Source organism: Hydra vulgaris, chromosome 12 (assembly GCF_038396675.1).
Source record: "Hydra vulgaris chromosome 12, alternate assembly HydraT2T_AEP".
In the NCBI taxonomy this organism is placed as follows: domain Eukaryota; kingdom Metazoa; phylum Cnidaria; class Hydrozoa; order Anthoathecata; family Hydridae; genus Hydra; species Hydra vulgaris.
The window spans coordinates 6,726,017-6,747,787 of NC_088931.1; the positions used below are offsets into that span (position 1 = coordinate 6,726,017).

At 29.3% G+C, this 21,771-nt stretch overlaps 2 protein-coding genes across 2 annotated transcripts; one reads left to right on the forward strand and one right to left on the reverse strand.

Moving 5' to 3' along the window:
* Positions 1-2,389: 2,389 nt before the first annotated feature.
* Positions 2,390-2,959, reverse strand: LOC136087914 (protein GVQW3-like). Its single transcript, XM_065811539.1, has one exon. It carries the CDS (start codon positions 2,957-2,959, stop codon positions 2,390-2,392), a length of 570 nt encoding a protein of 189 aa, XP_065667611.1.
* A 17,282-nt stretch (positions 2,960-20,241) lies between these two features.
* On the forward strand, positions 20,242-20,568 carry LOC105843819 (transcription initiation factor IIA subunit 2). Its single transcript, XM_065811540.1, has one exon. It carries the CDS (start codon positions 20,242-20,244, stop codon positions 20,566-20,568), a length of 327 nt encoding a protein of 108 aa, XP_065667612.1.
* The last annotated feature ends 1,203 nt before the right edge of the window (positions 20,569-21,771 follow it).

Consider the following 21,771-nt stretch of genomic DNA (forward strand, 5'->3'; position numbering starts at 1 on the left):
ACCATTTTTAGTCCTAAAAAGCGCCTTTTTTCGATTTTAGTTTTCGAATTAAATCACGAAAAATTTTAAAGTTTTGCGTTGTAATTTAAAGTATTGTAAATGTATAAGTGCTACATTTTTTTTCCGTTTCCACTCTTTTATCAATAAATATAGTTAACAGTGTTTTATTAAAAATTCGCTAACAGTTTTTTTTTTCTATAAAAAATTTCGTCTTTTAGTTTAAAATATATAAAGGATCTATCTTTCTTTGTTAAATAAATATTTACATTAGAAAAACAAAACAAAAATTGTTAAAATATTGCAACTAATTTGAAATTTGGAACACTTACACGTGAGTGTCTATTTTATCTGATTATTTAGTCAACCTAGTAACTTTATTTACTATTTAGTCATTTTGTATCAAATTTCTCAACAAAAAATTTGTTTATAACGCATATGTATTTTTAAATTTATCATTTTCAAATGCAAAACATTTTTTATGGGTAACTTAAATTATTAAAAGCTCAACCTTTAATACGTATGAAAACTAAAAAAATAGTTTATGTATGCCTACCATATGTATACCATCAAATATGTTTTCAAAATTGACATGTTTTGCAACAACTTAGTTTGTTTACAGTTTAAAGCAATAAACTAACCTTAAATACGTCCCAAACTATTATCTGAAAATTTTTTATTGAAACAACTGTTTTGGCTAGACAAATTTTAAAGCATAAAATTAACAAAATTAGCCTTTTTTTTCTTCATAATATTACTAATATCAGATAAGTTGTTAAATTGTCAATTATCAAAAAAGCGCTACCGATGCGTGGAGACGGTAATAAAAAGCTGAGTTCCAACTCTACTCAACTTTATGGTTTACGGGGAGAGAACAACCCTTTCTTGCCCGAGTCGATAAAAAGAATAACAGTGCAAGTAACAACACGCAGAAAGTGATGTTTAAACTTATGGCACTGAAAAATCTTACGGAAAACTTTAATTGATTTTAGCGGCGAACAGTGGAGCATTTGTATAATAAAACCACTCAAAAATATTTTATGGATTTTTTTTTTTTCAATTTATTAATTTTAAACACAGTATTTAATCAAAATTAATTGTTTATTTAAAAAAAAAAAAAACAGTTTTTCAATAATTAATTTTTTATTTAAATTTATGAGTTATTCGCTATTTAATATGATAAATAGCGACTGCCTCTTTCAAAAAAGACAACGTTTTTTTTTGTGCCGTTTTTTTAACTATTTTTATTTTATCACCTATTGATCTGAACTCAATAGCAGTCTATTTAGTACGTCTATGTTGATACAAAAATCAATACAAGAAAATTTTCACCCAAAATTTTGTCTGTATTGCCAAAAGCGTTTGTTTCGGGCTTCAGGTGCCTCCTCAGATAACTGAACAGTGAAGGATTGCACGAGTTAATACTTCAGCACCATACATTTAAAATTTTTGCAGAGTCGGAGACATGGGGTAGAAACCGCACCGATTTATATACATTTTAACAGTTTCATGAGCATAAATGTCAAATTTAACAGCGTTAATGGTATGTCATGAAATGACTTCCAGAACATTTAAATTGGAAAAGCCAAATAAAGTTAGTCGAGAATAAAGTTTCAAAGATTCTCGGGATTATGTACTAGACAAAACACCTTTTGAATAAAATACTAAATTTAAACAAAACATACTCTTTCATTTTTTTTCTTTTTTAAATAATTTTATTTTATGATATATCTTTTTTTGATGTTTTTGTCTGTCTGTTTTAATTTTGTATAAAAAATATAAATAGATAAATTTAAATTTTGAAATGTTTTAAACCTTCTTAAATTTTAAATCTCTTTTAAATATTTAAATGTATATAAATATATATTACGTATTGTATTGAATGTGTATATGTATACTACTGTGATCAAAAAGTAAGGTGAATTTTTTTATAAAATGAAAAATCTTTATTTATTCTTCCAAATCTGTATCATCCCCCTCAAAATAATCCCCCCCCGGCCCCAATGCACTTTTGCCAACATTTTTTCCAGTCTTCGAAGCATGCCGAAAAGTCCTCGGTAGGGATAGCCTTCAATGCGCGTGCCGATTAACGTTGGATCTCTTCAATGGACTCAAAACGATTTCCCCGGAGTGGTCTCTTGAGCTTTGGGAACAGCCAGAAGTCGGGCGAATACGGTGGTTGTGGAGCAACATGGGTAGAGTTTTTGGCGAAAAACTCACGAAGAACCAGTGCTGTGTGCGAAGGCGCATTATCGTGGTGCAAAATCCAAGAGTTATTGGCCAATAATTCCGGTCTCTTTTTGCGAATAGCTTCACGCAAACGTCGCATTGACAGTTTGGCCAGTTGGAAGGAATTCGTAGTGCACGACATCACAATAATCAAAGAAAACAGTCAACATGACCTTGATTTTTGAGCGACTTTGACATGGTTGCTTCGGTCTCGGCTCGCCTTTTTCACGGTATTCACTCGATTGGTCGGTTGTTTCAGGGTTGTATGCGTAGACCCAAGTCTCATCGCCAGTAATAATTTGTTTGTAGAAAGCATTGCTTCACACATTTTAACGCGACGCTCTTTTTCAAAGAAATTGAGAAATTTCGGCACCAAACGTGATTTGAGTCTTCTGAGGCCCAAATGATCCTTCAAAATCGCTTGCACCGACCCAAATGATATTCCAACCATGTCAACAAGGTCTCGAATGGTTAACCGACGATTTGCAAGCACCAATTCTTTGATTTTGTTGATGTGGCGATCATCAATCGAAGTCGATGGTCGTCCGGAGCGTTCCAAGTCATCAACAAGTTCTCGGCCTTCTTTGAAGTCTTTGTACCACTTGTAAACATTTTTTTGAGACATAGTCTCTTCACCGAAGGCCTTTTGCAACATTCGATACGTTTCAGCAGCAGAAATATCATTCCGCAAACAAAATTTAATAGCACTTCTTTGCTCAACAAAATTAGACATTGTGAAAATCGCCGAATGCACTTTTGGTACTTCAGAAACAAGCGTAAACAAAAAAAAAATAATTATGAGTTTGACATGTAATTTGGCGCAAATGTTAATGACATTCCTACCAACTTAAAAATAAAAAAGATTGGACGATTCGAATAAGGCGGGAAGTTTAAATTAAAAATTCACCTTACTTTTTGATCACAGTAGTATATACCGATTTGTAAATTTTTATATTTTCGTTATGCATTAAGTTATTTTTATATTTAAGTTATATAACGGTATGATAAGTAGGTTGTGTCTAGATCATATCCCTCTCGCAATGATTTTGACGAGTTTAGTAATTTGCCGAACCATAAACTACTTAGGGATAAAGGTAGTGAGTGTACACATATGTACTGATATAGGGATAGGCGCAGTGGAGTGTACGTACAACCACTGATTTAGGGATAGGCACAGTAAAGTGAAAACACATTGATTGAGAGTTTCGGTTTGGAAAGGCAGCATTCCAGTCCACTATTTAGTTTTTCGGCAAAATCCTAATACCGTAAAATCATTGCGAGTGGGATATGATCTAGACATAACCGTATAAGTACCAATTTGTAAATTTTTTTTTTATTCAAAAGATTTTTTCTTTTGTGCAAACTTTATAACTTTTTTTTCAAAATTTTTAATTTTTAATTTTTTTTATTTCTTTTTAAACTTTTTTGATTCACTCTTTTGTATTATATTAGAAATTTTAAAATTATATTTTTCTCTATTTCACGAAGGGGCTTGATGATAAGACATTTTGTCTTCTACTTGCCCCAGTGAGATTGCATTTGTATATATTTATTAGATCTTAAGGATAACATTGTAAAATGTGTGCAAATTGACGAAATAAAACTAAAAAACAAAAAAAAAACAAAAAAAACATGTAAACGCTTTGTTAAATCCAAGTTAATCATAGCCTTATTTTGATGTTAAAGTTACATTTTTCTGAACACTTTTCTAAAATCTTTAAAACATATCTATATAGGCGCAATGTGATGTGGTCAAGTAATGCTTGTAGATCAAATTCAACTGCAGTTTTAGTTACTTGTATTGATTCCTTATCAGGGTAACATTCTTTTTTGACTTGTTGTATCAATGAGTAGCAGAGGTAGAAATTTCTGTTTCTAATTTGAATAAGTTTCCACTGTTTTCTGGTAAAATCTTCTAATACAAATAATACTATAATGCCTCTTGAAGTGATTCTTGACCGTTACTTTTTTAAGTAGAGTTTCCACACTTTTCGGTATTTCTTTGCTCTGATAAACTTGGCAGTAATTTCTTTAATCACATTTGAAACACCAGATCAAAAAATTGCGTCACACTTTAGAGGAGCGGAGGGGGGGGGGCGGGGGGCGAGGGGGCGGTTAGTGTTTTTGTGACGACTCCTACGGAGGTTGTTACTAAAGTGTTACAATGTTGTGGCGAGGGGAAATGGGTGGGGGTGGAGTTGGTCTAAAATGGTCAAAACTGTGTGACGTAATTTGTGGACGACCTCTTATAACCGTTTTAAGACTTCTTACAAGATTTAATATATTACGTAAAGATTTACACACTATTTTCGAAGCGTTAAAATAAAAAATGATGGCAGATAATTCTACAAAAGCATCTGACCCAGTAGACACAAATCGTGTTTTAAATGTGTAAAAAACGTATTTAAACATATCAAAGCACTTTTTAGACGTATAAAACACGTCTTGTGAATCCACTGAGGATTGTTAACAACAGTCTATGGTTATTGTTTGTAAAGAAAAATTATAGTTTGGCAAGATCATATGTAACATCAGAAAGTCTGAAACTTGTATATTTTGGCCTAATACATTGTCTCATATACTATTCGAATATCGCATAGGCTAGTACTCAACCAACAAAACTTAAAAAAACATTTTCTCTACAAAAACATGCATGCAGACTTATATATATAAAAAAAAATAATATGAACATGTAAAACCATTAATGGAAGACATGCAAATGATGAATATGTATGAAATCAATATTTACCAATACCATGGCCTACTGTTATTATACGGCCTGATTTGTTGCATTTTCCGTAAAAAATTAAGAGGCCAGTTTTTTACGGCTTATTTTTTAATTTTAAATTATGTACGAAAGGTTTTATTAACAACAACAACAATATATTTACCAGAGAATATTATACTAGAGTGTTGAATAAAATATTGAATGATAATATTGTAACAATTACTATATAAATATTTGTTTGCATGCATCGGCTCATGCTATTATAGTCATTTAATATGTAATGTATTCTGAACTGGTTAATATGTGAATGTATTCTGACTGATTGCCTGTTTCATTATATTCCATAAGAGAGTGTAATAATGAAAAAGACACACAGACAGTCTATTTTTATTACTGTATATAGTCGAACTGCTTTTTTATGCAATGTTACTTAAGTGGAGATAATTCCAATAATAAATGTAAGTAAACTTTATATTTAAAAATAACTGTTACATTTTTTTGATTCGTTTTAGTAATAAAATGGTAAATAAATGTGTTGTTACAAACTGTAAAACTGGTTACTCTAATGGTCCAAAAAAGTCAACATTTCATTTTCCTGAAGAATTTGATTAGTGAGAACGATGGATATACTTTGTTAATAGAAAAGATTGGGTTCCATCAAAATATTCAGCTATTTGTGTGAACCATTTTGATGACAAATTTATTAATTACGAAAAAAATGCACCTTGAAATGAAATCTTCTTCCAGTTACAATTATTCAAACCAATGAAATAAGTGGATCGTCAACTGTAAGGGTTCCAAAGTTGCCCCGACAAGAACTAATTTTGAGATATTTAGGAAAAGATGAGTTTGAAGATTTTCAAAGTGTTGATAAAATAATTAATCTTGGTTCTTTGACAGAACAACATTCTCCGCCAGGCTTTACATTTAAAAAAATTTATGATAGTGTTGTTTATTATAAACTATGTTTTGATGAAAAATCAGGCATACCAACAGTTTTTGAGTCAATAACTGTAAATAAAGATCTTTATGTTTCATTGTCATATAAAGGCAATCATATTTCTTTACCTGAATGGTTTTGTAGTGGTCATAATTGCAATTTATCAAACTGTAGTATGTTAGAAAATTTTCCTGTCTATATTAGAAATAAAGCCAATGGTATGAATTCAATTTTGACAGAGTTAAATGAAATTAGATACTATTCTCCTCAAGGCAGACCTCCATATTCTGCATCCATTATACGTTATGTACTAATTTTACGTCACACTTTAGCACAGTCTTATAAGTTATTGTTAGAACAACTTCCTTAAAATATAAATGATATAAATGCGTATAAAGCTATAACAGTTTTGTTACAAAAACTTTGTGTATCAAGTGATTGTGTGCTTCTTGTGGATGAAATGTATCTGCAAAAAGCAGCCCAATATCAAAGTAGGAATTATTATATTGGTGAAGAAAATATATATTGGAGTTTTAAAAACATATCTGTTGTATGATATAATCCATTTAATAAAAAATGTTAGAAATAACTTGATGAATGAAAAAAAATTTGTTTTTCCTTCTTTTTCGTTTGATATCTTCAGAGACAAAGTTGAAGCTCCAGCTGGTTTTATTACTTGGGATTTATTTCATAAAGTTTATGAAAAAGACCTTGCATTAGCGATTCTTGATGAAACAACTACAGCTGCGATACTAAGTTATTTTCCTGAAAGAAATGATGCAGCACAGTTTTTATCATTGTTTCATAAGTTATTTATCACACTTAATTCAAAGCAGATGTTTAATACATCCAATCAGCTCAGCAATGCTGCAGTAAAAAGAGATAAAAAACCCACATTTTATAGAGAAATTTCAAATTGGATTGAAATTTGGTCGACATGTGAATATTTTACTTTAACCAAACTAACTTCTCATGGTCTTATCACAACATTACTACATCGCTAAAAAATTGAAAAAAAGATTTAAATGTCTATCTTGTGGTTAAAAATTTCTTGGTTTCTACAGACCAAGATGTTCTTAATAACGAATATCTGAAAATATTATCCAGAGGTGGACTTACATGTCCAAGTCAATCCTTGTCTGATTTTATTTGTCATCTTTTAAGTATTCTAGATATTATTTCTCCTCAAAATTTCTAATCAAACATTGCAGTTATTCTTTATCAACTAAAAGTTTAGCAGAACTAATTTTTAAGATTTATCATAGCAATGTTGATTTTACATGCGAGAATCACCAAGAATGGGAATATGGATCTCGAATTGTCATTAATAATTTTCATAATAATTTACAAAAAGAAACTACAGATTCTGTAAGAAAAGATCAGGTAAAAAGTTTAAAAAAAGATAAAGAACTGACAGCTAGTGCTAATAAAAGATTTTTTCTCAAATCCTTAATACATATAAAATTATAAACCTTTTTTTTATTTCCTGATAAGAGTTGTAAGTAGTCTTTGCAATATGTAAGTTTGTTTTAGTAGCATTTTGATACATAGCTATTTGAAAGCCTATTTCAGTATTTTATATGTTATTGGAATATACTGAAACAGGGAATCAGTTAGCGAAAAATATTGTATAGCACAATGTAATTACATAATGATAATCTCAGGTATTCCTCGACCATTTTAATAAAATAAACATTTGCCGTAAAAAAACTGGCCTCTTAATTTTTTACGGAAAATGCAACAAATCAGGCCGTATAATAACAGTAGGCCATGCCAACACCTAATTTTATGTATAAATGTAACAACAGCTTGATTCCAAAAAACTTTAATGATAAATTTACGAAAAATGTAAACAAAAAGTATTCTCTTAGAATAAACTAATGGAATATTTGTAAATTGCCGAGAATTAGTAGTAAGTATTCTGAATATGGAATATCATAACGTGGACAAAAACTCTGGAACACTATTCAAAAAACAAAAAAATTAAATACGGTAAAATCGTTAAATTCCTTTAGGTTTGTAATAAAAGATGAAATTTTTAAATTAGATGAATAAATTTCTTGATTTTTCGAAATGAAAATCGAATTCCATTATTCTTAGTTTTTTACTTGTTTACTTTGTGGCTATTTTGATATTTAACAGAGTTGCCAGTATATTTAAATGACTATTGCTAAAACTATATTGATATTATTTACTTTCTTGATTTAATGTAAATATTTATGCAAACTTTAACCGTTAACCTATCTTATTTTATTTGAAAGCCCACATAGGGGCTCTATGAAAAAATTGTGGTGACTTTAGTCATCCATATCTTCTTTGAGCCCCTGCCTGTTTTTTATAAATCCACTTTTTTTGTATGCAAACGTTTCTTTGTATTTAGAGTAAAACCGGGTCAAACCGCACTAAAAATTAAATAACTTTTTTATTTTTCATTTTTTTTTAATTAGATAGTTAATAAAAAACTACATAAGTTAATATAAATATATGTTAAAAAATAATTATAAAATTATCAAAAATATTAAATGTAAAGAATAAAAAATTGTGTGGGTTTTAGGCGACATTCTGATAAAACCGCACACATGAGAAAACATTGAATTTTTTAAATTAAATTTTTTTTTATTACTTTTTTAACTCAACTTATATTTAAGAAATATATAAAAAAATATTAAGAAAGTATATTGAAGTTTTTTTGCAACAAAAAAATTTAGTTCCAACTACATTTCTTTGGTAAACATGTTTCTTTGCACAACCGTTCCCTATCCATCGAATTCTCGCATTGCAACATTTCTGTGTGTAACTGTACTCTACACTTTTTGCATTTTGCAACTTTTAATCGTTTACCTTCTGGTACTTTTTGTTGGAGGAACTCGATCACATTTTCTTCGGTAATACATTTTCCGCCAAGTTTTGACATGTAACACTGCTTCAATTTCTTAACATGCGATTGATTTCTGGCTTGAAAAAACTTCTTCAACTCTATCTCAATACTGCTTTTGCAACGCTCAACACATGCTTGATACCTTTAAAAACTTGAAGCTGGTGTAGTTGAGAAAGATGGTAGTCGGTGTGTAGTTGGAGTAGGTGCTGCAGCGGCTGTTGAAAATAATAAAGATGTGCCTGAACAAGATGGTGTAGGTGCTGCGGAGGCTGTTAAATTTGATGAAGGTGGATTAAATGTTTGTGTGATTGCTAATGCCTTATAATTTATGTTGTTTTTATTAAGTGGAAATAAGCCAGTGTACTGGAAACCAGCGATTGCATGCAAGCGTGTAAAACATTTACCACTCTCGTAGAGCAGTTTAAGCAACGGTGGAAAATTTTGTTTATCTAAATTCTTACATTTTTAGTCTTTGTAATACTTTTTAAGAATTTCTTTCTTACTTGCTTGACATGACAATAAACACCTCTATCCAATGGTTGTAGAATATGTGAAGAATGCGCTGGTAGACAAATTAAGATTATATTATGCTTTTTGCATAGCGATACCGCTTCCAAAGTTATATGATTTGTATGCCCATCTAGTACTAAAATATGAATACCACCAATTCGCTCAGTTTTAGCTATAAATACTTCTTTCAGCCATTCAAAAAACGTATCGTGCTCCATCCAACCTGATTTTGAAATTGAATATTTGGTGCCAACTGGACCATCTCTTGCCCAGTCAAGACGAAAGTTTCTTTTGGCTTTGTATATCACAAATGATGATGCAAAATGCCCATCAACGTTGCAACAATTGTTTACAGTATAATAAATTTTTTCATTGTTGCCAGTAAGTTAAATGCACGTCTTGTCCCTTTTCGACACACTACGGTTGCTTTGCCTTGATCACCTGAAAAACCTGTTTCATCATAATTCCAAATATGCGACCCAAAAGTTATACCAGTCTGTTGATATTTTATAATATTGCATTACAAATATTTGCATAACTTTCATTTTTATTTTTTATTCTCCACCAAAAAATGGGGCCCCTAAAAAATGCCCTATAAAATAATTGATTTAAAATATTTTCCAGTGCCTGGAAAATATTTTATATCAATTATTTTATATGCTTATTTTTAAAAGTTATATGTTTGAGCATATTTTCTCAAAATATTTATTTTGTGACTTAATTACTTTTAGCACTATGCGCTTTAATTGAGTAATTGGTTATTAGAATGTGATCTTTATAAAAGTTGCCCAGACAATTTATTTACTAACATAAGCAAATATAATTTTAATTTCAAATTTAGGATCACTGCCATCACTGGTGATGGATCACTGCCATCTAGCGCAAACAACGCCAATCAAAACCTCCATTGTAAGTTTTTGTTTAACTTTAATTTTGGATTATTTTCAAACTTAAATTTAACTTTAGCTTTTTACAAAATGTTATGAGGAGTGATTTCTTGTTTTAATCCCGAAACTAGTCTATGCAAGGAGGTATAATAGATTAGCTGGAGGGAGAACAAAGCTGGCGGGAGAACAAAGCCTAAAATCGTTTAAAATCGTGGTACAGTTTTACTCAACGTAGTTAAGACGACATAGTAAAACTTAAATCGAAAATGTTTGTAAAAACTACATCTTTGACAATCTATAACTTAAATCTTAAATGAAATGAAATAAATGAAATTTTGTTTTGTTTAATACGACTAATTCTCCTTTTGTTTAAAAATAAATTTCTTCAAATTTTTTTTTGTTTCTACAGAATTAAAGGCTTTTATAAAGCCTCTTTTTAAACATCTTTAAGATTTTGCTTAGTCGGTTTGCATCAAAATGTTTTAAATAAAATTAAAAAACGTTCTTCATTTAGACGTGATTAGAGATCAATAGTACTAAAACTTTTACCAAGTGTGTAAACTACTAAATTAACTAAAAAACATGAAGCTATAATCTTCTCAACTTAATATGTAAAAGTAAACAAAAAAATTAGGCTAGAATAGGGTAATGGCAAACACGGGTTAACTCTAAACATGGTCAAAACGGCATAATAGAAAAATATATTTGAAAATATATTTTTACCTGTTGAGAGGGGGTCCCATGATCAGTTCCAGACGTGCAGTAGTGTAATGAAGTTGTTCACGATAAACTGTTCTTAACCTTTTCTGATAATTTCATGTAATATTTTTCTTGAGAAACATTCCTGTTGCAGCTACTATAAGTATAAACCACTCCTTTTGTTGTTGCATAATGAAAGAGTTTTTAACACGTATTATATTTTAGTTATTCTAATATAATCTCAATAGATTAATCATATTTGAATTGTATGTGTCCGTAGGGAAATAACAAACAATCTTAGTGGGGTAATTTCGAACGTCTAAAGTGTCAACACATGGACGTAAGTGCATTAATGTTTCAAACTTTTTACACATTTAATTTTAACTGATAAATTATTCAAATTTTATCTTTGTACCTAATTTGACAAAAAAAGAAAAACTGAGAATGCTTAAGAAAAAAAAAATTCCTAACTACTGGTTCGCCATTAAAAAATATTTTAGAGTAAAAGAAAGATAAGAAGGAACAGGAAGTAAAAAATACCGCTGGTAAAAATAAAAAGTAAAAGAAGAAACTTAATCAATTAGAGTTTACCATCATGTCAAGCAAAAAGGAGTGGGTTGTTTCACTACTGGTGAAAGCATGTCTCGGGGTTTTGTTTTTTTGATATTTTTTTTTGTAAGTTTTAATAATTAAAATATAAAAGATCAATTTTAAAAGACTGTTGTTGTATTAAGTTGCGATGAAAAGTTCATGATCTCCCATGGAAGACTGGACTATTTTTTATAATTGTAAGCCTGACGAAAGCATTTGCGGTGTACAAAACCTTTACGGTTTTGTACACCGCAACCTTGCGGTGTACAAAACCACTGCCTCGTGCGGCCGTGGCGCAGCGGTTAGAGCGCTTGCTTTATAAGCAGAAGATCCAGGTTCGAAACGAGCTCTGGACAAAATTTTCGCGTCACGGTAAGGAAGGAGGCGTGAACTTCCTGGTTAAATGCACTTCCGCGGTGCTCTGTGACAAGACCGTTAGGACTTCTTGGGGCACCTAAAATAAAAATTGAAAAAAAAAAAAAACCCTTTGGTGTACACTGACAGCTAACTGGTTAAAGTTACGTAACTGTTGGCTGAACAAATTAAATTAATAAACTTATAGAAGTTGATAAGAGTTCGTTAAGAAATGTTTAAATGCTGATGTAAAACTAAAAAAAATCTTTAAGTCCCGGAATCTTAATAATTTTGATGGCGGGCGGGACTCCTGGCTCCGAGGAATAACAGAGACTCTTAGACTACGGATTCCGATTTCACATCCCCTGCAATAATTGTTATTTTCTTTTCCGTTCTTCTTTTGTTTGCTTGTTTATTTTATTTCGTTTTTTTATTGTATTATCTATTTATTGAGACGATCTTATTTTAATGGTAATATTCTAGTATACATCTTTCTTATTTCTTATTTTAAAATTTATATTCTTGTGGCCAAAAGTCTGTTGTACTCGTGTTATTTCAACAAAGTCTAAGTTTAAATAGACAGTGTCTCTAACACATCTCACAATTTATCAAAACATTGTTTAAAATTACTAAACAGTAATATAGTTCAGTTTTACATACCACTAATATCTACTACACTGACCCTTATTCTTAACTACTTCAGCAATTCTCGCAGGTATAGAATTTACGAGATTTTTTACAAACATCAACAGCTATGGCTGTGCACCACACACGTGTAATGATGGCACAAAGATTATCTAAATTTGATAGTTTCTCTTTGTCAATCTTTAGTTTCATTATATACCACAGGTTTTCGATGGCTTTGAGGTCTGGGATCTGCCCCGGCCAAGGACCTAGATCCTCAACTCTATGATCACGATGCTAGTTTTTCACTGAAGCATTTGTGAATCTTCATAACTGTCAAAAGTTTTTCATGTGTCAATATATTTCTGTGCATTCATAGTGGTATTTTGTGGGAGAAAGTAGAGGGAACCTCGGCCGGACGCTGAGAAGCAACCCCATACCATCAAGTATGCTGCATGTTTAACAGTTCGTATGCACAATTATAAATCAAGTCTTTTATTGGCAGGACGGTAAACATATCTTGGTGATGCAGAAAACAATTTTATGTTACTTTCGTCACTAAACATTACTTCATTTCACAATTCACTAGTGCAATGTTTGAATTACGAACGTTCTTCTTCGATACCAGCAGTTTTTGTGCAGGTCGGTACACTTTTAGATTAAAAGTGTCGCTTAAACGTCGTTGAACGGTTCTTGCACTAACTCTGTGTGGCATTTGACTTGCTAAAGCTGAGGAAGATATCATTGGATTCTTCAACACGTGTCTTATCGTTCGATCTGTAGCAGGAGTTGTAACCTTATCATCACCTTTCTCTCGCCAACGTTTCATTATCAATGACATAACTTGCTGGGAAACATTCAGATAACATGTCAAATTTACAAAATTACAATTAAATTTACTGTGATTACAAACCGTGGTCTATCAATATGGAATCACTTCCAAAGTAAAAATACTAAAGACCTTAAAAGCATTTCATTATTTAAACGGCAAACTAAAATGCATCTTCTTAATTCCTGACATATATATTATAGTTTACAGTATTTGTTTTCAGATTTTTAATTTTTTTTCTTCTTTTTTTTCTTCTCACTTGTTTTAATAGTTTTCAACTTTTAAGACTAAAAAAAAAAAAAAAAAAAGCTTTGTTTTATTGAATTTTTATTTTATTTTAGAAATTAAAGTGTTTTTTTAATGAGTGACTAAAGGGACTCTATGAAAAGGTTGTAATGATAAACGCATCATCCTTACCTTCTTTGAGTCCCTGACTGATTATAACAGTATATATATATATACATAATAACAGTATATATATATATATATAAGTTCGTTTTATACATAGTTTTAAATGCTTTGGGGTTAATAAAAATTCATAAAGTTGTTAATGTTTAAAATGAGATCTTTTAATAACGTTTTCAGAGTATTTAAGTTATTCGATTTTTGCAGTTGAATATTTTTGGATATTAATTTGTTATATAGACAAGGACCACGGTACGAAATGGAAAAGCGCGAGATTAGTTTTTTTAAAAGGTACGTTGAAGCTTCCAGTTCCTCTAGTATGGTATCTATTTTTGCTATTTTGGAAGAAATTCTTTGAAAAGTAAGAAGGAACAAGTCCATGTTTATATTTGAGCATAAATAACAAATTTTGGAATATATTGATTTGATTTACATTTAATACTTTCAAATTTTTTAAAAGTGGCTCAGCATGCGTCTTGCTCTTACAATGCCGCAGAGAGTTGTAGTAAACCTCGATTTGTCAAAAATAAAATGTAAATTATATTTAATTTATAATAAATATATTTTTAAAGAAAACCTTCAAAATAAGTAAAAGTTGGTAATAAAAATAAAACATTTATTTTAAAATATTTATTTTTAAAATTAAAAAAAATACAAAAAATTGAAAAAAAAAAAAAATTTATTTCTTTATTTTTGTGTTGAAAGTTTAACGTAAAGCTCAATTTAACTTTAATGTATTACTCTGTACGTTTTGGGCAGGTAAACTTTCCACTTATTATACTATTTCTATGTTCAACATCCCCACAAAATCCACATTTTGGTGGAGCACGAACAAGATTTTTCTGACGTTCTACTGGTAGAGTGTCATTTTCCATAGCAAGATCGTTCGAATCTGCATTTGTCTGAGGTTTTAGGCATAGTAAATCTTTATAATTTTCGTCCACAAATTGTCTGATACTGTTGTATAGATAGTTTTGACGTTCAAATATCATGTTCAGTATAACAGCAATACAGTTCATAACTGTATTGTTGTTATACTCAACATATAACATTTTTAACTTATACTGAACATGATATTTGTTGTATATACAACAAATATCATGTTCAGTATAAGTTAAAAAAAATGATGACAGGTAAAGTCTGACCTTTCCAGGAAATTCATAGCTAAAGTGAAACTTATGATACTGGTTTATATTCGGATAATCTTAAACTTCTTTTCTCAAAAAAAACGATTGCCAATCGAACGCCAAAGCTTTAATATTCCAGGCCCTGTCTGACACAGGTTTTGCTTTATTCAACTTTGAATCTGGAGTCGAGTCTACCACAACTTTGGTGAGTTTGTCAAGATTGTTAATGTTTGAACAGCGAAATTTTGCCTTCAATACCCCAAAAGCTAAGTCTGGTGAGAATTTAGTATGCCCAACCGGTAAGAAACTCTTTGTAATATTCTGATGCAGATTGGCCAATATACGCCATCCAAAGTAACTCATCAATATATTATTCTTGTTCTGGGCACAACAATTGTCACTATGAAAGAAAACATTTGATTCCTCCAAACCGTACTCAAATAAAAAGTCATGTAAGTAACTAACAACCTAATTTGCTCCTTTACCGGTCACAGCACGCTCAGGTATTAAGTAATTCATTTGCTTTGAAATTGAATCACACTGTATATCAAAAATACCAACTTTGTATGGTATCAAAAAATACAAGGCACTCATTTGTTCAGAATTCGATAAAATATGCACCTGTTGTGCATAATCAAACGAATAATAAGTGAATTCATCAAACGAGTTTGGTTTATGTCTTTCAAGTTTTAGATTTAGTGGAACATTATTTTTAGAATCTATAATTTTCCTTTTGTTTTCCTTCCTTTCATTTTCTGCATGGATCAGATTCAGGTTCGAAACGAGCTCTGGAAATATTTTTGCGTCACGGTAAGGAAGCACTTCCGCGGTGCTCTGTGACAAGACCCTTAGGTCTTCTTGGGGACCTAAAAAATAAAAGAAAAAAGAATAGGAAAAAAAAAAAGATGCTTGTAAAATGATTTTAATAGCTTTAAATGATCTTCGTCATTCAAACGCAACATTGCTCCCAGGCTCAATTGATTTGATTCTTGCCAATATTGTGTACAAATAAAAATAATGTCTGGCACACTTTTTGTCCGTGGAAAACAAATTTGCATCTTGCACGCTACCTTTCTGCATTTTTATCTTTTCGTTTATGTGTTTCATTAGAATCAGAACAAACTACATCAATTTTAGCCAGTAACATCTGGTTAATTATAGTAGTCAAGCTCTATACATGAGAGTTTTTGCTGTAAGATTTGCTGAGATGCCATGCCATGTTTGCAGTTGCATTGAAACCTCATAATTTCTGCTAACATTTCATCACTGACTATATTGGTCTCGCCTTCAAATGTTGGTCCAAAATTTGGCTTGATATCAAGACTATGAGACGACGGTTGCATGATATCGAGACTAGGAGATGACGGTTGCATGATAATATTATTGAGACTAGGAGACGACGCTTGCATGATATCGAGACTAAGAGATGATAGCTGTACAACAGCCTTCTTTTTTGAAACAGTCTCTTCTAGTTTTTGAGTATCACAATCTTCATCATTGAGTATATTATTATTGCACTTATCCGTTTTAACATCGGAGCTTGATGATCTATCCGAATCCGAGTTTTTAAAGTATTCGCTCATCATCTGTAACTCGGAAGATGAGAAATTATTACAGCCACTTGCATTGTTCAAGAGTTTTGACATTCGTACCTTCATTTTCTAAAAGATGTCACAGATTTATAACAATTATTATTATAGTTATTTCAAAATTATGTTTTGTACTAATTTATCAAAGCAGAATAATTATTATAAACAAAATGTTATTAATTTCAGTAATTACAGAGGTAAAAGTAGTGAAAGAAATTATTTTGATAAAATAACTTTCTAAAATCTATAGGCTACTACTACAAACTTCAGTTTGTTAAGTTATAGTTAATTTGGGCCAGACCTATAAACAATGTTCCCTAACCCTAACCGGAGCCCCTAACCTTACCAATAACTTTATAACAGTTTAATCAATCATCCATAACAATTATTGTTACTATAATTAATAGGATGAAAGTAGGTAATTTAAAAAATTAATAACCACAAGACTTATAGACACGAGTATGGAGTTCTGTAAAAATTACACCGTATGTCAATGTGACTGCAATTATTTTGATAAAAAATAATAATTCAGTTCTTACATTATTTTAGAAACAAACTTTGCAACTTAATTTATAACTTTATGGTATTTTAAATGATTTTATAATACTTACATCGACTGAAACGTTGTAAAATAATAACTATGATTTTCTATACCATCTATGATGAATCAATAACCAAGAAGAAGTCGAATGACTACCTGTAATGTTACTGATAAAATATAATTAATTTATAATTATAATTTATAGTTATCTTGTTATAAGAATCAACCACTTATAGTTATTATTAAACTAAAAAATATTTTAAAGACCAGTTTTCCACTCAAGGTTCTTTTTTCTGGTCTAATTTATTTTACTACTGCTATACTATTCTTGAGTTTTGGGTCATAATAGCGCATGAATACATAGCCTATTAAATCTGGCAACGTTATTCTACAGTGAACAGAACCTTTTTCTGTTCACTGTAGAATAACGTTTTAGTCATATAACCTTATGTGGGTTTTAGTCATACAACCTTATGTGGGTTATATGACTAAAACACGCTGTATCTCAAAACAACTTTTCCCGTTCAAGGCCCCTTCTTCCAGATTAGGTCACATGTAAGGAAAAAGTATATGAACGGTCGGTATATTATTTGACAAAAGGTGAATGCGGCTTCTCCAAATACCGGTAAAATGATACGAATCGGGTTGTACCGCTTCAGAATAATATTCTCATATAGCTAAATCTATTGGTTATAAAAAAGTGCTGTAGCCGTATTTTACAAAAATGCGATATCAGAAATTTTTTAATCAAATTTAAAATTGTAATATATTACGATTACATTTGAGATTTTTATTTACTTATTTTTTTTATATTATGTAGAAATAAGTAATAAATGTAGAAATTATTTTATTCATAAAAAAAAGATGCAAAGTATTCATGAAAAAATATTTTCACTAATATAATTTTATGTTGAAGCTATTTATGGTTTTATGTTTATTGTTAGATTTTCGACTATCTTACTTTTATTAATTCGTAATACTACTTTTTAATTGCTGTTACTATAAATAAATATAAACATTATTGTTTTCTTTTATATTAAATCAGAAAAATTGCTTTATGAGTATGTTATTGTAAACGCCATAAGTTAAGCTTAGATTATATTAATATGATAATATCATATTATATCAATATAATATATATATATATATATATATATATATATATATATATATATATATATATATATATATATATATATATATATATATATATATATATTTGAATTTTGTATTTTTCACTAAAAGTAGTTATTATTTGTATTCTAAATACAATTTTTTATGTATTTTGCATTTTCAATGTCTTTCTGAATACAAAATATTAAAATTTTTTAAAAAAAAAACTAAATTGTATTTAGTTTTTTGAAAGTATTTTTTTTTATTAAAAATAAAAAAAATTTAAATAGAAAGAAATGTTACAAAAAGAGGTCTGAAAGATGCTAGTTTGCACAAGAAAGGTGTCCCCGCAAAAACGTTTTGTAGTGGATTTGGTTATCAACTAATATTGAGTTTAACTATTTGCTAACGATTTATTTATAAACTACAAACAACAATACAATCGGTGCAAATAGGTCATTTGTCAACTGAAGCGCACAAGCATCTGATGCTGTGGAGAATATTACTAAAGTTTCATTGAGGAAACCAGGGAAGACTCAATGGAATTATGCATATGATGATTTAAAGCTCCCCCAAATCATGAATGATTTAAAATTATGTCATTTCAAACCAATATAAGTAGAGGTTCAACGAGTTTGTAGAAAACTTATGATGCAAAATATTTAAAAGGATTGTAAACTTTTGCTTGAATGTATTTTATATTTGTATTTTAAATACTTTTTGACCAAGTATTTATATTTTACAAGACAATTCTATAATATATATATATATATATATATATATATATATATATATATATATATATATATATATATATATATATATATATATATATATATATATATATATATATATATATAGATCTATAGTTTGTTGTCTTTGGGAAGAGCGGAAGGAAAAAAGTGATTCTTATGCCAACACATACGTCACTTTTAATTACTTTTGACTTTCGTCCAACATTTACGTGTTGGACGAAAGTAAAAACCATTAATTTAATTACAAATAAATCGTTTTTTAAAAAAACCACAAAAACGCAAATTTAATTGACCAGAATGTTTTAAAAACATTCTGAATGTTTTTAACAATATAAGCAATGTTTTTATTTTTTTTAATAAAATGTTTTTATTTTTAATTTTTTTAATAAAATGTTTTTATTTTTATTTTTTTTTACTGTAAATCATGCGCGGAGTGTTGCTACATCGAATATCTTATAGCCTGACTCGCAAGGGAGTGCTGCTACATCGACTGACAAATAGCCTGACTCGCAAGGGAGTGCTGCTACATCGACTGACAAATAGCCTGACCCGCAAGGGAGTGCTGCTACATCTACTATCTTTTAGCCTGACCCGCAAGGGAGTGTTGCTACATTGACTGAGGGTTTGGTTGGGGCAGGCAGTCTATCAATTAATAAAAAAAATAATTCCGGTCTTGTATTTTAATTTTTACTTTTTGTCAACAAAATATGGAAAAAACTTTCGGACAACATCTACGGGTTGTATATACATATATATATATATATATATATATATATATATATATATATATATATATATATATATATATATATATATATATATATATATATATATTAGCCCTTGAAATTAGGGTCGGCATTCGGCAATGCTGACCTCAAAGTGTTTAAGATCAGCAAAAATTTGCCTAACTTATTTCTATGTTTTATGGTAACCCCTTTGTGTCAAGTTTTTTTGCTGATCTGATGTCAATCTCAAACTGTTAGATCTCAAATTGTTGTATATATATATATATATATATATATATATATATATATATATATATATATATCCCTCAGAATTAGGAAAAATGAGGTCGGCAATAATTTGCCTACCTCAATCTTTTTGAAGTCGGCATCAGGTCAGCAAAAATTATTTGATACAATGGTTTACCCATAAAACATAGAAACAAGGTTGGCAATTTTTTGCCGACCTCAAATACTTTCAGGTTAGCAGTTAGGTCAGCATTGCCGAATGCCGACCCTAATTCTGAGGGTTGTATATATATTTATATATTCAATCAATATATATTTTTTATGAAATATAAATACCTTTAACACTATAGTATAAATATTACATTAATATTATTGATATTTAGAATAGAATTGATATTTAGTTCAAATTGAATTTTTTGATTATCATAATCATATCAAAAAAAGAACTAATCTAACAAATTTTTCTTAGAAAGTATGAGTTACCAACTTTATCGCAATACAACATTGGGAAACAGTCTGCAGGAAAGTTTAGATGAGTTGATTCAGTCACAGCAAATTACTCCACAATTAGCTTTACAAGTTCTTTTACAGTTTGATAAAGCAATAAACAATGCACTTGCAACAAAGGTCAAAAACAGGATTAATTTTAAAGGTCGTCTAAATACATACCGATTTTGTGACAATGTTTGGACTTTTGTTTTGAATAATGTGACTTTTCGAGAAGTTGGTGATGCAGTCAAAGTTGATAAAGTTAAAATAGTTGCATGTGATGGCAAAGAATCAAGAGCAAGTGAAGAATAAATTAAAAACAATAAAATTCAAAAAAATTAAAAATGATTAATTCAGATGCAGTCTAATTATTGTTATAAAAATTTTTTTAGTTAAAATATTTATGGAAAAGGCATATTTAAATGTTATTTTTTGATTTATTTTTCTTGGAAAAAAATTATTTTATTAACCTGAAGTTAAAACTTGTTGTATTTAATTACCACAAATAGTTGTTATGGTGATCACAATTAAAACTTTTTTCGTATATAACTTAATTGATGAGTTGTTGTTGTAATTAAGTAGTTCTGGAATATCAACTTTATTAGAGTTATTGGGAATCATAAAGTGATTACAATGGTTTATCTTTTTATTGTCAGTTTTATCTCATAAACTTATAAAAGCAAATATGTATTTTTTGCTTTAAGCAAATTATCTGTTTGTGTTATATCACTAGTGATATATCTGTTTGTGTTATATCACTAGTGATTTACATTATTGCTTTACATCTTTTAATTATTATTAAAATATTTATTTTTTAAGTTTAGATTTATGTAAAAATATTTATTTAATTTATGTTTTAATATTTATATTGTTAGTTTCGTGTTTGAAAATCAATTGTAACCATAAAACCAAATTGTATATTTGCTTTTAAAACCAAACTGAAGATCCAATTTTTGGAAATAAATTGCGTTTTTGATCTATTTAGTATTAGAGAATCATAAAATATCTCTCACTAGATTCTATTGAGTATGACTGTTTTTTAAGTTTTAGGAAATATACAACTAAAGAATATTATTTGTATATTTCTTTAAAATATTACTTTAAAAATTTAGGTATTTCAAAACTTTGAGTTAGAAAATTTTTATCAGTAAGTATTGTAAAAACTTAAATAAAAAAAGATATGTCGATACAAAATTGTCTTAACTAACATTAAAATAATTATGATTCCAACAACAAGTAAAAAACAGTTTATTTTTTGAGCTAAATAATTTTTGAGTCAATTGAGTTTTTAGTTGATCAAATAAGTAGATCTAGGAGAAAAATTTTAAAAATTCTGTGGTATTTTAAGATTTAATTTATAACATTTACATATTTTAATAATTCAAAAGTTCAAAAAAATGGAAACTATGGAATAACTGAAAATAAACCTTAAATATAATTAAGTAAAAAATTAAAATTAGTAAGAAAAAATAGATTTAGTATTTTAACTTTATTTAATCTATTTTTTTGGTAATT

Coding starts and splice junctions, on each gene's coding strand:
- LOC136087914 (XM_065811539.1), bottom strand. CDS start 2,959: ATGTCTAATTTTGTTGAGCAAAGAAGTGCTATTAAATTTTGTTTGCGG.
- LOC105843819 (XM_065811540.1), top strand. CDS start 20,242: ATGAGTTACCAACTTTATCGCAATACAACATTGGGAAACAGTCTGCAG.